Source organism: Girardinichthys multiradiatus, chromosome 1, assembly GCF_021462225.1.
Source record: "Girardinichthys multiradiatus isolate DD_20200921_A chromosome 1, DD_fGirMul_XY1, whole genome shotgun sequence".
In the NCBI taxonomy this organism is placed as follows: domain Eukaryota; kingdom Metazoa; phylum Chordata; class Actinopteri; order Cyprinodontiformes; family Goodeidae; genus Girardinichthys; species Girardinichthys multiradiatus.
Genome location: NC_061794.1, coordinates 17,951,228 through 17,968,195, shown reverse-complemented (window position 1 = coordinate 17,968,195; position 16,968 = coordinate 17,951,228). Strand labels below are relative to the sequence as shown.

Here is a 16,968-nt window from a genome sequence, read left to right as displayed (position 1 = left end):
TTACATAAGGATTGACAGGCTAAGAAATAAAGAGACCATGACATGTTCTGCAGGTGGCAAATTAAATCATAAGTTTTATCAATTCTACTGAAAAATCTTACTAGTGGCTTTACGGCTTCGTTATTTCGAGTTTATTCCTTTAATATCTCAGCCCTTAATTTTTCGGTGCTTGGAGATAAATCCGCCTTAGCCGCTGACCCTTGCTTTGCACGACTTTCACCCTGCCGCGGTCCTTTTTCTTCAAAGAGGGCGCCGTTTTGCGCGCACGGCCGTGCCGCTGACGCAGCTCCGCGCCCCGGCCATGTGACGAAGCGCAGCGGCCTCTCCTCTCCGCTTTTCTCGGTCCTCCCTTCCCAGGGTTCAATGAGCGCTGTGTGGCCCCACCCCGCGTCTCTTCAGTGCCGTCTGCCTCTTCAATGTAGCCTGCTATTCTCGGAGGAAGAGAAAGGGAGAAAATAATAATAACAACCCCCCGAAGAGGCGCTTCTTGGACCGTGTTTCACCTTCCTCGGCCAGCGCCTTCCCCCTCGCCCTCCGGAGAGGAGCGGCCTTTCACGGTGGGAATGTGCTGCTACAACAGCCCCGCGTCCTATTTTTTCTCAATGTAAATGCACATGTAAGAGTGTCAAGCCTGTGGCGTGTTTACTCTCCTCCGATTCAAGGGGTTGAATATGTAAATACCTGTTTGTGTGACAGTCTGTAGGTGTGTAAACATTTAGAGGCCGTGTAAAAAACCCGAAGCCTGACAGCGGGGGTTGATTTTTTTTTTTTTTTTTTTCACCTGCAAGAAACGTGGATACATTTTGAGAGATTCTCGGATCTTGGTCACGTTTTCCATATATTTTCTTTAACCCAGCCGTTTTCAAAAATCAGTTTTCTCTCGTTGAAGGATTCACCTGACATTTTCAAAAAATAAGCAGTATGTCGGTGCGCAGTTTTGGAGGGTCGGTAGTGATGTGAAGGACTGATAACACATTTCTGCCACAAAAGAGAGGGAGGGAGCGAGAGAGAGAGAGAGAGAGAGAGAGAGAGAGAGAGAAGGCCCTCTGGAGGAGAAAATACAGCAAGGGAACAGCCATCACAAATAAGGAGGACAAATTGGTGGTCTCGTTTCGGAGTTGGAGGTGGCGACGGAAGACAACCGAAGCGAGTTTGGAGCTTGATTTGATGCGGAGAAGGAGCCGGATGACGACGGAAGGAAGAAGAATATCATACATGTAGCTCGTTTGGGTTTACATATTATTTGCCTTCCTGCTGTTCTGCTAGGTGGGTACCCGACCCAAGGCAGCCGTCGGGGAGAAAGAAAAATCCACAGAAATAGTGTAATTGTACAGCTTCGGACATGTTTGTTGCCAAAGACGAGAGGCGCCTCAGCCCGGCCGAGCCTTTCGGACACGCCGACTTCAGCTCCTTGTCACGGGCAGCAGTAAGACGCAAGACCCCGGCTTTCGGAGATGCAAATTAGGCTCTTTTCGCTGCCTCCGTTTGAGGTGAAATCCCGTATTTTAGTGTCGTAACGAACGCTGTGGATTATAATTATCTTCCAATTAGTCGAGGGGGAGAGATTATAAGAAGGAAAACACACTAAAGTTAGGGTTAGAAGAGGGGGAAAAGCAGGACTGAAGCTAACAGAGAAAGGCGGCCTCCGTGTCGTCAGCAGCAGTATCCTGCCTTTTTTCTGACAGCAAAATACGCTTTATACACATTATTTCTCCAGAATTAAACTACCGACAGTTTTAGAAACAATAACTGTGTAAATGTGTGTTGCGTTGCTGCCAAATCCGAGGGCCAAACGAGGGACCTAGATCATTTTTACTTATTTATTTTCGTTTCTACATACTCCCCTCCCTCCACTGCTTCTACTTCTTCCACTCCTCTTCCTCCTCCCCTGGACCCCCATTTTTTCTTTTTTTTTTCTTGCGGGAAGATGGGTTGTTTGGGCAACAGTAAGACCGAAGACCAGAGAAATGAGGAGAAGGCACAAAGAGAAGCTAACAAAAAGATTGAGAAGCAGCTCCAGAAGGACAAACAGATCTACAGAGCAACACACAGACTACTACTTTTAGGTGAGTTTGGCTGAATCCTATTTTAACCTCCTCATCCCTCTTTCTTGACCCTATGGGGTATTTTCCAGAGTATTTGATCGTTTTTGCTTTTGCATCTATTTGCCTTTTTTAATGCATTTTTAACAATATCACTGTGTTATATAAGAAAGTCAGAGTCCCATGCATTCTGGAAATTTATGGATTGTTCTATGTTTTAATTAGTGTGGAAAAAGAAAAGAGTATGTTTGTATCCCGACTTTATATTTTGTATCCCTTTGTCGTAAAGTTTGATCCCTACGTAGACATATGTATCCTTCATCCACCGGTCTTTATCCATCCATCTTGGTGTCATCCATCCTCTCATCTAATTCATCCACCCATCTTTCAATCGTTCATCTGTCCATTTGCTTGTTTCTGTCTAGCCATCCATCCAAAATTCATCTGTCATCCATCTGTCTGTCCTTCTATCCATCATCCATCCATATCTATCCCTGTCCATTCATCCATCCAGGTCTACAATATATTGGGAAAACATGACAATGCAATATTATTAATTTTTCATTGATGATATCTGTTACAGTCATCCCAGATTTCCTACCTGCTCTCTGTTGTGTCCAACATTACAGTGTTCCTCTGCCTGGGGTTTCTGATCTATGTAATTAGGATCTATATCAGTACTGGACATGGAAAAAAGTGAACGTCGGTCCAATTGGTCAAATATTGTATGGAAAGTTGGACCTGAAATATTATAGTGTACCAATTACGAAGCAGTACTTGGCAACCCCAAACGTGTAAATATTAATGGTCGGTCCGTCCATCCATCTTTTCCTCCTTGGTGTCTATTTTTTTCAAATTCCATTTTTAAAGCCTCATCCCTGTAGAAACATCTGCTATAAATTTGGAGCGAAACTTTCCTACGTATACTTTAAAAATTAACTGAAAAAGGCAGAGAGCTCTGTTCAAACCTGGGAAAGTATGTAAACATGTTGGAACCCTTCAAGTAGTTCATCATACTCTTGGCTTTACAAATACAAGCTGGTGCAAAGGCAAAAAACTTAATTTGTTTTGTGTTTTTTGGCTAGTTTTGTATATTGTGTAAAACACTTTTACTTGATTGGTCGAAGGGTTTTCATGCTAGAGAAAGGTTTAAGTCTGCACTTTGCAGAGGTACAGGAAAATATGAAGCAATTGGCTAATACATGTAAAATAAAAGCCCCATATTAACAAGTTAAATCACAAATTAAGAATATATGCTTGGTCTACTTTCATCCAGGCTGCTCCCACATTTTACTACTCTTCACCCTACATTAAAATACTTTTTATCAAACAGAAACTCTCTTAGGTCAAATTAATAGAAACAAACACAACCTTGTATTTTCAGGAAAGATAAAGTGTTATCCATGCAACTTAGTCATAAAATTGTGGCCACAAGAAATCCAATTTATTACTCTTATGCAGATCTCTTAACTTTTATACAGACCAGAATTACTAATAGACTGTCAGGTTAGTCAAATTGCATTCCCACAAAAACAACCTGTTGCACAGCTGGATCCAGTTCAGATGTTTCTTGCAGTTAGCTTCACGCACAGAAAATGTGACATCCTGCACAAACGTATAAATCATTGTTTTCCAAAATAGATGTGCAGAATATTTATTGCTTTTATTACATTTACCAAGAGCAATCGTACTACTAAACAATCGGTTCTGTTTATACTGAGCCGTTCATCCGTTCCGCCCTTCATATACATGTTGTTTACAGAACTTTGAATAAAAATGTCAAGAATAGGATTTTTTTGACATGAGGGTTAAAATACTGTCATGGGTTGCTTTTTTGTTTTCTATTTTCACTAGCAGATACACACTGAGTGTTAAGGCACAGCTCACTCATTAAGTATCAATGTCCACTAAAGGGTTTCACAAAATAAAAATTTTCTTGTTTACGATTTTTACGTAGCAATACTTCTGATTGTGCTTTGTGCGTTTTGGGTCTGTGACATCACAAGAGACACAAGAATTGGTCGTATTTTCCTTTTATTATGTCCCTTCCTTTGCAGTTTTGGTCAGCTTTTCTCCAACTTTTTTGGGTCTGAACTGGGGCAGTCTACTGCTTCTGTGCTTCACTTCGTACTTGCCTGGAGGGCGTTTTGTACCTGCTTTGACAACGGATGATTATAAAGGAACTTTAATCATTCTTCTCATAGTTTACTGGTAGAAAATGTAGTTAAATGATCCAATAAATGATCTCATGCAACAGGAGGTCACTTAAATTTTTTTTTTTTTTTTTGGATTTTACCATGGGTAAACATTTGTCATATTTCATAAGAACCGACTGGCCCAAGCAAGGATCAGCACCAACATAAATGGAAATGGCACATTTTTCAGATTATTTGGGTACAGATTGGTGAAGGGGTGAATTGACCTGAAGCCAAACTGAGCATTTGCTTGCATTAGTAATTATTATGGCATGCAAGCCACTTTTTTGACAGATTCCCTTTTCATTTTCCATTCCAGTCTGCCTGTTCCTCCCAGCAAACCACTTCCATATGATCTGTTGCTACTGAGTTTTCCTGAAATCCATTCTTCGTTCTGAAACACGGCTCAAACGTTTTTAATATTAATTATTTATTAAAAATCATTACAAATTATTTGGTAATAACCTCTTTCGAGCTTTGTATATAACTGGTAACATTTTAAAACAATTACATTCCATCAAATGTGACTAAATAGACAGACTTTCATCTACATTATACAAGATTCTTATTGCTCTTTTTTAGTATTAAGGAGAAGTTAATACAAAAACATTTTATGCAACACACACATTTGGTATGCTTTTGAATACTTTTAGTTTTTTTAAGTTTTTGATCTCTAATTATTCCTAATAACCTAACTTTAGGTACACTTTCTACTGACTCCATCTGTTTCCATGGTAATCAAGTCCTCAATTAAAAATCATATCTTTTTTGTTTTTTTTGTTTTTTTAAATTGAAATTTAAAAATAACTTATCAAACAACTTAAGTTTAACCATTTCATTGACTATATTGGCCAGGATAACGTTTTTGAGATAATCCCAGAACAAAACATATTTGTCATCTGCAAACAAAATGAAGTGTTTACTAGATCCTTCACACATGTCAATAACAGTGAAATTTAATAAGTTTAGTTCCCAACACTGAACCTTGTGGGACTCCATATTTAATTTCTTTGAGCTGTAATGTTTCATTGTCAACCTATATACTGTCTTATTTAGTCAAATAGCTGCTCAACCACTTATGACTGCCTAGAATCTTATCCGCATATAATTTAGTGCTAAACAACCATTCATTTCATGAAACTGCCTATTTTTTTTTTCAAACCATTTATAAAGCTGTTAAGAAAATTGTGAGAGAAATGACACAGGTCTATGATTGTCAAAATAATGCTCATCACCATTTTTACAAAGCAGAAGTAGCTTTTCCAACTTCAGTTTTTTAATGGATATACACCATAGGGTTTCCTATTTTTTTCTGTTGTGTATACTGTTAATTATTGTTCATCTGTAAATAGGAAATGTCAAGTATTTCTCCATTTCAAATAGTTATTCATAACAACAAAAATGTCATATTTTGTTTATGATAAGGTCGTAACCACAAAAACCCAGTCTGGTTTAATTGATTGTAAAACTTCACCCTAGTGAGAAATAAATGCACTATGTGTGTTACTTTTTCACTTTTTCAGATACTCATCAGTATACTCAATGTAATCAAGTATGCTTTGAAGATTGAAAGTCAATGCTGTATACTTTTCGTAATTTTATATATATATATATATATATATACAGTACAGTACAGACCAAAGGTTTGGACACACCTTCTCATTCAAAGAGTTTTCTTTATTTTCATGACTATGAATATTGTAGCTTCACACTGAAGGCATCAAAACTATGAATTAACACATGTGGAATTATATACTGAACAAAAAAGTGTGAAACAACTGAAAATATGTCTTATATTCTAGGTTCTTCAAAGTAGCCACCTTTTGCTTTGATTACTGCTCCGCACACTCTTGGCATTCTGTTGATGAGCTTCAAGAGGTAGTCACCTGAAATGGTTTTCACTTCACAGGTGTGCCCTGTCAGGTTTAATAAGTGGGATTTCAAGCCTTATAAATGGGGTTGGGACCATCAGTTGTGTTGTGCAGGAGGTGGATACAGTACACAGCTGATAGTCCTACTGAATAGACTGTTAGCTGTTAGCTGTTTTTTTCTTGCCATAATACAAATTCTAAGTAAAGAAAACGAGTGGCCATCATTACTTTAAGGAATGAAGGTCAGTCAGTCCGAACAATTGGGAAAACTTTGAAAGTGTCCCCAAGTGCAATTGCAAAAACCATCAAGCGCTATAAAGAAACTGGCTCACATGAGGACCACCCCAGGAAAGGAAGACCAAGAGTCACCTCTGCTGCAGACGATAAGTTCATCCGAGTCACCAGCCTCAGAAATCGCAGGTTAACAGCAGCTCAGATTAGAGAACAGGTCAATGCCACACAGAGTTCTAGCAGCAGACACATCTCTAGAACAACTGTTAAGAGGAGACTGTGTGAATCAGTCCTTCATGGTAAAATAGCTGCTAGGAAACCACTGCTGAGGACAGGCAACAAGCAGAAGAGACTTGTTTGGGCTAAAGAACACAAGGAATGGACATTAGACCAGTGGAAATCTGTGCTTTGGTCTGATGAGTCCAAGTTTGAGATCTTTGGTTCCAACCACCGTGTCTTTGTGCGGCACAGAAGAGGTGAACGGATGGAATCTACATGCCTGGTTCACACCATGAAGCATGGAGGAGGAGGTGTGATGGTGTGGGGGTGCTTTGCTGGTGACACTGTTGGGAATTTATTCAAAATTGAAGGTATACTGAACCAGCATGGCTACCACAGCATCTTGCAGCGGCATGCTATTCCATCCGGTTTGCGTTTAGTTGGACCATCATTTATTTTTCAACAGGACAATGACCCCAAACACACCTCCAGGCTGTGTAAGTCGGGCTATTTGACCAAGAAGGAGAGTGATGGGGTGATGCGCCAGATGACCTGGCCTCCACGGTCACCGGACCTGAACCCAATCGAGATGGTTTGGGGTGAGCTGGACCACAGAGTGAAGACAAAAGGGCCAACAAGTGCTAAGCACCTCTGGGAACTCCTTCAAGACTGTTGGAAAACCATTTTGAAGCTCATCAACAGAATACCAAGAGTGTGCGGAGCAGTAATCAAAGCAAAAGATGGCTACTTTGAAGAACCTAGAATATAAGACATATTTTCAGTTGTTTCACACTTTTTTGTTCAGTATATAATTCCACATGTGTTAATTCATAGTTTTAATGTCCTCAGTGTGAAGCTACAATATTCATAGTCATGAAAATAAAGACAACTCTTTGAATGAGAAGGTGTGTCAAACTTTTGGTCTGTACTATATATATATATATATATATATATATATATATAGATATATATATATATATATATATATATATATATATATATATATATATATTATAGATATAGATATATATATGCTATATATATGTGTGTAATCATATATATATATATATATATATATATATATCATATAGATATATATATCATATAGATATATATAGATATAGATATATATATATTATATAGATATATATATATATATGATAGATATATATAGATATAGATATATATATGATAGATATATAGATATATATATATATATAGATATAGATATATTATAGATATAGATATATATATGCTATATATATAGAGCATATATATATATATATATATATAGCATATATATATATATATATAAATATATATATATATATATATATAGAGCATATATATATCATATATATATATATATATATATATATATTTATAGCATATATTTTTTGTTAGTATAGTGGCAATCTAAATGCATTTCAACTGCATGATAGTAGATTTGTTGTTGTTCATCGTTAAGTATAGAATAATGCTGTATCTTGACACCTGCTGCAGGATTATATATCTGTTAATTCAGGTGGTGGCTAACATATTTCACTCATCTTTAATATAGCTCTAGGTTTTAAGTACCAAGTAATGGGGAGAGGAGCTAAAGGGGTAGGGGTCACCCTCAGAAACAGGTTTCAGCCTTTGATTTATTAATCTCCCTCTGTTTTTGTGGTTGTTCTTGAGGCCTCATAGTTGTCACAGTTCCTCTCTTCCTTTCTGCGTAACCTTCTGGGATGTTGTTTTAGGAAACACTGTCAACAGCGTGACAAGCTAAACGGCAGCACTGTGCTGACTTTTTAGCCTGTTGCTCCCAGATGACATCAAAACATGCTGCAAAATAGTGTTATTATATTTTTAATTAGCCTCTGATTTTAATTCAAAGTATTTTAAGTAGTTTTTAGAGTTAATGTACTTTTTACTGAATATTTACTTGCATTTTCTTTTGGCTTGGTTCTTAAACAAATCCTAAAAAGCATAGACTCTAAATGATTTAAATTTCTGCAAATAAAATAAATGAATTAAAAAACTTTGCATAGAAGAAAATGAATTTATTATTATAGGATAATCAATTTCTTGCATTTTTGACATATAGGGATCTAAATGGGTCCAAATGGCAAGAAATAGTAGTGAAACTGCCCTTTACTACTCTGCTAAATCCAAAGCCAAAAGCATTATTTCATGATTTGTAGAACGTACACATAATAAATCTGAATTATGAAAATACTTGCTAATCAAATATCCAGGATGCTGTTGCAAAATTGTGACATTTGAGTTTGGGAACGTGTGGAATTATAAAATGGAAAAATATCTGGTAAATATCGTATTGTTTTCTTGCGTGTTTCATTCAAAGGTTTTGGTGGTGTAGTGATCTCCGCTGTCTAAAAATCCAAATATTTGATTTAGTTTAGTAACAGTGAGAATGCATCATGTATGACAAGCTTGTATGTTTCTCAGGGAGGAAGCTGTGGTGACTTTAGGACACATGAAAACCAAAACAATGATGTGTGCCGTTAAAGTTGGTTCCCCTTTTCTTTTTATAGTAAGTTCATTGTAGACATCCAGGGTCCCATTAGCTTAGCTTCATATATTGGGAGGTTGTCTTAATGAAGAATGTAAAGATGTCTCTAAAGTTCAGCAGAGCACACCCAACAAAAATAAGCTTGGTTTGTTTACACTTTTAGGATCAGCATTCCCACTATGACTGCCTTTATAAGGTTAATGCAGAAGAAGACACCAGAAATAAAAACCTAGTTGTTTTTTTTTTTTTGTTTTTTTTACATATCTAATCTCTTTGAGAGTTGTTAAAATTTCTGTAGCCCTACTTGTAGCAGGCATGTGCACTAAATTCAGCCTTGTTCGTCCTTGATTTTTGTTGCTCAGTCTAGCTGAAGTTCAGTTTTTAATTGGCTCATTCATAAAGTAGTCGGGAACCAGTGATTGACTAGATCTGATTAAACCATTAACAGGGTTTTAGTTTTATCTGAGCTGTGACATCTGCGGAAGGATTGATGAGAATCCTTTATTATTAAGCTGTTATTTGCCCTAAAACAGGTTCGTTTACTGTTAGTAATTTTAGTGAGTGTGATACATAATCCCTGGCTATTTTAAATGTTTTTACCTTTGTTCAACAATTCAAATCAGCAGAGTTACATCCTGCCCCTGCTTGAAAGTCATGTTTTCTGCCCAACAGTTGATGGACTTGATCAATTGGTCACATTAGGCTGGGATGATCAGAGAAACCTGCTGAGGCTGTTGTGAAACCTTCTGTTTAAAGCCAACAATGTCCGTCTAGTCCCTAACCTGGTTGGGTTTCTGTAGCTTCCTTTTGAATGTCAGCTGAAAAGGTTTATATACGCTTTTGTTTTAGGTTTTTATTTTGTTTTTTTCACAACTTGCCACTGTTTCTGTTTCATGTGCGATTTAGATAATGAGAGTCTACAGAAGAGCTGTGCAATTAATTGTCTTTCAATTGTCCAAATGATGACTAAAACAAGTAAACAATCAGGGCCACAATACAACTCTTAGCTAATCATAGCTGCTACATGCTGGTCTGGAGAAGCCTTACTCAGCAGAATAAATCTCTATGCTAACTTATGTGATTCTGTTTTTGTAAAAACAAAATCAAGGATAGTTTAAGCCTGAATACTCTGAAAATCTGGAGGTAAACCATGATGAATGTCACACAAGGTGAGACATTGGACAGCCCTAGAAGAACTGCAGCCGCCTGGTACTTCCGTACATTAAGCAGCTCGTTCCTAACGTAGCTGTGCTTCTGCAGGGTTAACATTTGCAGATCAGGAGCTGCGAGTTTCATTCTGACAGCAGATATACCTACAGTAAGTAGGGACCTGCCAGTGCACAACCAACTTCCTAGTAGGACCACATAGTGTCAGTTTGATTTTGTCAGATGCAGAATAGTCAAACCACATGCAGTCTGCAGCAAGTCTTTGGCTCACGGTGTGAAAACTCCTGCATCATCAGGAATATTTTTTTTTATATTATCAATAATTTCAGTGTGGTCATTCATTACGAAAAGTCACTGCCTTGAAAACATCAGCAGCGATTTTTTTAATTTGTTTTTAAATAAAAAATTTTTTAGGCTTTGAAGCAGGTTAGTGGTTCAGGACCTTGCTTCTCAGTCTCTAGCACGTCATGTTTCTCCACATAGGACATGTTATTAAAGTCAGCATTAAGAGGCTCTTTCCTCTTGTCACTTTTGGTTGCACGTTTCGCTTTGATTAGGGATTCTGCACAGTAAATCCTGGACAGATCATGATGGTGCTTTCACACTGGAACTGTTTGGTCGGCTTTAAACGGACCAGAGTTCATTTTCTTGGATAGGATGCTTCATTTAGGCAGTTTTGGAAGAACATCTAAACTCTTGTGTGGACCAAATAAGCGAACTCTCTGGTCCGCCTGAAAATGTGCTTCTCTGATCACTTGGAAGAAAGTGCTGGTGTGGTTCATATTCTTGATATAGAGGGAATTCAAGTCAAGTATCCAGACACCATGTCGTGTCTTATACGTAAGATTTATAGAAATATGGATATGTGATTTCAACTGATTAAAATAAGACTTGTCAACACCCTTACACAAAACCACAAAATATACGTAACAGTACATTTGTAGCTGAAACAACTCCAGCATCTGCACAGATATTTAAAAATGGCTTCAGGTCCCAGTTGTATGGTGTTTTTGTTTTGTTGTTTCAAACCAAATATCCTTTTCTTTCTCAGGAGCTGGAGAGTCAGGGAAGAGCACCATAGTGAAACAGATGAGGATACTACATGTCAACGGCTTCAATGCAGAGTGAGTATGATTAACCTTGAAGTAAATTCACATGAGCTGTATCTGGTGTCCGTTAAAGATCTCAGTGCACAAAATCGTCCCATCCAGGTTAAATCTCCCTTTTAATCAAAATTACAAACTATCCGCAAAAGACATAAATAACCAAATCATTTTTAATAGATGTAACTCCAGTTCTCTTTACTGACTGTTATGAAAAGGTGAAAGTTGCATTGTTTTTCTGTGTTTAGTACTTTTACTTATTGTACTTTTATAAACCACAGACACAAGCTCTTGCATAAAATACGTAAACCTCTTATGTAGAGTTGCAAATCTTGGCTGGTATCACAGTATGATTAGTTTTGCATCTCAAAGTTTAATGCATCTTGCTGTGTAGCCTCCTCTAATTATAACAGATATATGGGTTTTTATGTTTTAAGAACTCCCTACTTTTGTGACCAATGTCTGAATGACACAACTCAGAATTTAAGCGGCCTGCTATATCAACAGTACCCATCTGTCAGCTGTTTAACAAGCCAGAGCTGATTATACACAGTTCTACATAATATAACCAACTATTTGTCAGCCATTATAAGGACCTCTAACTTCTGTCTGATGTGCATTATTTACAATCGTGAGTTCATACTGCTTTGTACTGCCATAGTGTATCAAAAAATATGGCCCAACCCTGTTGGACATCGAAGCCATGTTTAAGATCTGATTGGATTGGTTTGTCCTTATTTGTAATGATTGTTGTTTAACAACCCGGATGGTAAAAAAAAAACAGGTCTTAAATGCCCTGTGGAAAGTCTGAAGGATTTATTTAACCATTTGATCTTTTCTTTTTCTTAAAGTTCTAGACACAATAAACCAATTATCTTTTTTTCACAGCTCTTAAAAGCCACTCGCCTTTTCCTGTTTGTTTTTTGTTTTTTTGTTGTTTGTTTTGTTTCTGAATCATATTCTTCTGTTTTTCTTATTTTAGTGAGCTGAAAAGGAATTTGTGTGTGAGATTTTGCATGTCAGTGACTAGGCGTGGGTTGGTCTGGTGCTGGTCATGTATTTGTCGGGACAGAAGCATCTTTACAAGGTTAGACTAGAAAATCAGCACCTTAGGCAGACTAGAGCATATGACCCAGAGTGTGACTCTACAACACTGAGCAGTTAGTGTGTGTGTATAAGACTGTGTTTTATACAAAGACTACATGTATATCCATATTCTGTGTAGGGATTGATGTCCGACAAACTTGGCTACACCATAACTCGGATATCTGACAATTGTTCATGTTCCCTACTTGGCTAAATAAATAAAAAATACACTGGAGCACCTTCATTACAAGTGTGTTGATGCATGAGAATTTGATTGTCTGGGTCAGATGTTGGGCATTAAATAACTTTTGTCAGAGAAGATCTGTTGAGACTAAAACAACTGAGAGGTTGTTGGTGGGTGTTCACATGACTGGCATAGTAATAGGTTTTAATTAGCACAGATCCTCCAGCACGACATAAATATGCTGATTTAGGACACAAAATGTTCAGTGGTGCTAGCGATGAAAGATTTGGGGTGAATGGAGGGAGTGTTGTGGTAAAGTCGGAGTAATTAGCTTGTGACCGAAGGATTGCTGGTATCTACTGTTGGTCATGTTTGGTGAAAATGAATGAAAGCTCTTAGCTCTGTGATCCTTTTCACTGCACTGATTTTGGGCTAGGCATTCACAACTGGAGCTTTTAAAGTGGCCATAACAAAGAAATGAGACTGTGTCCAATTTTTGGGCAAAAAGAAAAACATTTATAAAAAAGCTGATGATGAATAAAACATTTCATGCCCAAGAACTTAAAGAAAAGATGCACTGCTCAAAGTTTCCACTTTCAGGTTTTTTTTTTACACATTGTTGAATTGGGAGTTTGTATTTAAATGGAATTTCATACAGTGTTGTGCAAGTTAACTCTTAACAAGGACTAATTTAAAGTTTAGTTCCCACAAGTTAAAACTGAACTAATTCATGTTCACAGTTCACCACTTAAATGTTTTTTGAACAATTTCACACCTATAGTAAGAACTAGTTTTTTGTAGGAAATAAATATGAAATCATAGTGAAAGTCATATAGTATCTGTCAGTCAACATAAATCTGCTCACAAAAAACTTAATTTATTTGATCTAAATTGTCAAAGTTGACCTCATTTATGTAAATTTCTTTTCCGGCTTTAGCTGCCGGAAAGCAGAATGAGTGTGGAATGTTTTCTGAGACGGTTAATAAAATATCAAAAAAATAAATAAGAAATTCAGTGTCATTCCTACGTTTTGTCTTTTCACCTCCAAATGCACAAATGGACACTCCCTTCCTGCAGCTGGCTCCTGAACAGTAAAAACTGAAATGGGGTACGGATACAATTTGGTCATAGTTAAAGTTTTGATGGGTGAGTCTTTAACTGCACCTGCACAAAAACACAACAGTCACCAGTTGCTTACCTTTGAGGGAAAATGACTATTCTCTACAGTTTCTAAACTTTTTCTTTAGGTTTCTCAGTTTACAGAGTTTTTTTCTAAATACAGCTCTGTTAATTTGTGCGTGGCAAAGCTTAGAGTAACAAGCAACATGGTGCTAGGTTCAAACCTCTGGGATCAAAAAGATTCTGGCACAACTTCACCTACTTTCAGAATGCTGGGAGAGGGACAAAGATCTGGTGAGGTGACGACTCCAGCAACACTTGAAATATCCGGGGACAATTTTATTACAGGATCAACTTTAATCAGGTTGTTCCCTAGTATTTCAAGTGTTGCTGTAGTCTTCTCCTCCCCATGAGCTCAAACTTCGAAAAAGTTGACATCACTCCTAAACACACTAATTTAAATGTGATTATGCATAACTTTGTATGCAGGAAATATTTGTTATTCCACAATACAGTCCTCAAAATTTAAGAAACACATGAAACTCTTTCAAAATGTTCTTTAGCCATCAATGATTGGCTTTATTTTTTTTAAGTGCCGTTTTTTTAAAAATAGGGAAATTAAGATAGGATGATATTAACATTCTGAAATTGTGATATGATATTTTGGCCAAACTGCCCACTCCATTGCTGTTGATGTTTGAGGTGAAATGCAGCAGATTGGAGATGGGCAAAATGAAGGTACTGTGCTGATGCTTGCAATGTTGCTGTAGAGGAAAATAAAATCTACTCCATCTAATAGCTGATGTCAAAAACACAATGATGCTAAGATGTAAAAGGAATGTACCTTCCACAGTATTGTGATTTGGTAACCATGATGCAGACATATGAGTGCAGCTGATTTGGACACGGATAATGTTACAGCTGAATCCCAACACAAAACAGGCCAAACCTAAAACATCTAAAAAACAAAAGCAGAGACACAGAAGCGAGCAGCTTTACACTCAGAACTGCACAGTGAACACACACAACCATGTGATTTATAATGACTGTCGGGTTGAAAATGTAAACAGGACCTTCTCAATCTCCCTTCTAACCCGATAAACTGTCTTACACCCCTCCTTTCTCTGTTTCCCCCTCCTCTGTTTATCAGTACACAGTGACCTCACAGGTGGCTTGTCTTAGAAATTTGAAATCATCTTCACTTTTTTTCCAATTAAGCTGATGCCAGGGGAACTGGGAACAAAATGTTGAATGTCTGGTATGTGTGAGTGACCAAAGCTTGCAAAGACTAATGCAGCAACACTGCAGCCTTATTACAGGGTGTCAGTTTAGGCTTTTTCAGTGAGATGTTTTTGTTTTTAGGTTGTTTATCATGCAGCCTCCAATGAAGAGTGAGCAAACTGGGCACAATATGATTATTTCTTTTAGATTAGACTGAAAGGTGATTTTGTTCATTTATCAGACATTCAGGTTTTACTGGTTTTTGCATTTCTATTTTTATATTTATCCTGATTCAGAACAGATCCGACATCAACAGTAGAAGCAGTACATGAGGGGTAAAAAATGGTGGCGTTCGCCCCTTCTCACTGTCATAGAGCCATCATAATCCTAATGCCCTGTTGTCTTGGCAGGCTCAAGGTGAAAGACGGACAAACTGGCTCACTGGTTGCCTTTTATTAGAAACATTTCTATCACAGAGAGTCCCAAATGTCTTGTACACATGGCTATCATTCACATTGCACAGACATAATTCCTGCACCACGCGTGGTGATGAAGGTCTGTTTACCCTTCTAGATCAAAAACAAACTCTTTGTCATGCGCTGCAGTGGGCCCTGTCAGCTCCTTTTTCTGTACTTTTGATACTCACTGCTTAAATTCAGCTTATTTAAGTGCCAGAGAAAAGATTGAGTCAGTTTTGCTGTTCCAGCCATCCCTCATTATTCCAAAAGATTCAGGTTTTACCCCAACAATTTAATGTTTGGGAGTTCTCCAGTGGGGATAAAAAAACTCTTTACCATACTGGCATATACGGTGAATTGTTTGCAAAAAAGAAAATGTGTTATTGCTAATGGGGAGTGGCTTATATTGGATTTTCATATGTTAAGTGAAAATAACTCTATTTCATTCGTAATTGCATAAAAGTTATACCAACACTGGTACAAGAAGCTGATAATAGCTGGTTAGTCGACCTGTCTGATCAGGTTGTCAGCCTACAGGTAGAAGCCTAACAGGAAGGCTAGTCGTAGTTGTAAGTTAGCTTCAATTTAAGAAGAATAACAACAGTTATACTGCTTTAGCTCCCACCCACAACTGCTCAGGTTTTTCTGGACCAGAAAATTATTCAATTGTATTTTTCTTTTTTGTATAGTAGTAGGAAAATGTACCACTTTTCAGCCATTTCCACTTCCCAGTATTAAATGAGGGAATTCAGTATCTTTTTAAGTTGGATTTAATTTCATGGAAAACTTTAAGATTTCATAATTCCTTACATCATTACTTTTGAATTGCAGTTTTCTGCTCTGAACCAATTGAAAATGTTGAGTCTTAGTTAGAAAAATGTAACAAATTGCATTATTTCTTTCATATGTATCCTCTAACCTTTGTGTACATTGTGCATCTGTTTGTTTTTGCTGTACAGTTTCTGACACAACTGTCTGTTTTTTTTCGTTTTTCAGAGAAAAGAAGCAGAAAATTCAGGACATCAAGAACAATATAAAAGAGGCTATTGAGGTAGGTTTTCTGTCCATTAGTAGCAGCTAGGTCTTTGGGTACTAAAACCCAGGCTGACTGCTTTATTCAACCTGAGTTCAACACAATCTGTCTTGCCTTCTTCTCAGTGTTTAAACGTCTTGTTAAATACGTTTGCTTATCCTTTTGTATTCCTGATTTGTGTCATTGTGACAGACCATAGTAACAGCCATGAGCACACTGACGCCACCAGTGCAGCTGGCCTGTCCAGAGAACCAGTACAGGATCGAATATGTTCTCAACCTCGTCAACCAGAAAGATTTTGACTTTCCATCGGTGAGTGGCACAACAAAAACTTGCACCCACCACTTTAAAAAGTTTTACTTGATAACATAGCTTCAGTTCGTCAGGTGCACCAACCTGAGTTTTGTGGCCGATTTCCTGTTTTTTCCTGTTTTTTGTGACGCTTTGACTTGCTGATACTCATTTGACCCATTTCTAATCCCTCTTTTAAGAATTATAGTACAGAAAGGTTGAAGAACAGAATT

The 16,968-nt window shown here is 37.4% G+C and overlaps 1 protein-coding gene across 1 annotated transcript in view; it reads left to right on the top strand.

Moving 5' to 3' along the window:
- Positions 1-279: 279 nt before the first annotated feature.
- The window catches only part of gnas (GNAS complex locus), a 43,937-nt gene continuing 27,248 nt past the window's right edge, over positions 280-16,968 (top strand). The window contains exons 1-4 of the mRNA XM_047369541.1: positions 280-2,066; positions 11,292-11,364; positions 16,408-16,462; positions 16,637-16,756. Of these exons, the coding sequence (XP_047225497.1) occupies positions 1,928-2,066; positions 11,292-11,364; positions 16,408-16,462; positions 16,637-16,756 (387 nt within the window). The 5' untranslated portion in view covers positions 280-1,927. The remainder of the gene's footprint in view (positions 2,067-11,291; positions 11,365-16,407; positions 16,463-16,636; positions 16,757-16,968) is intronic.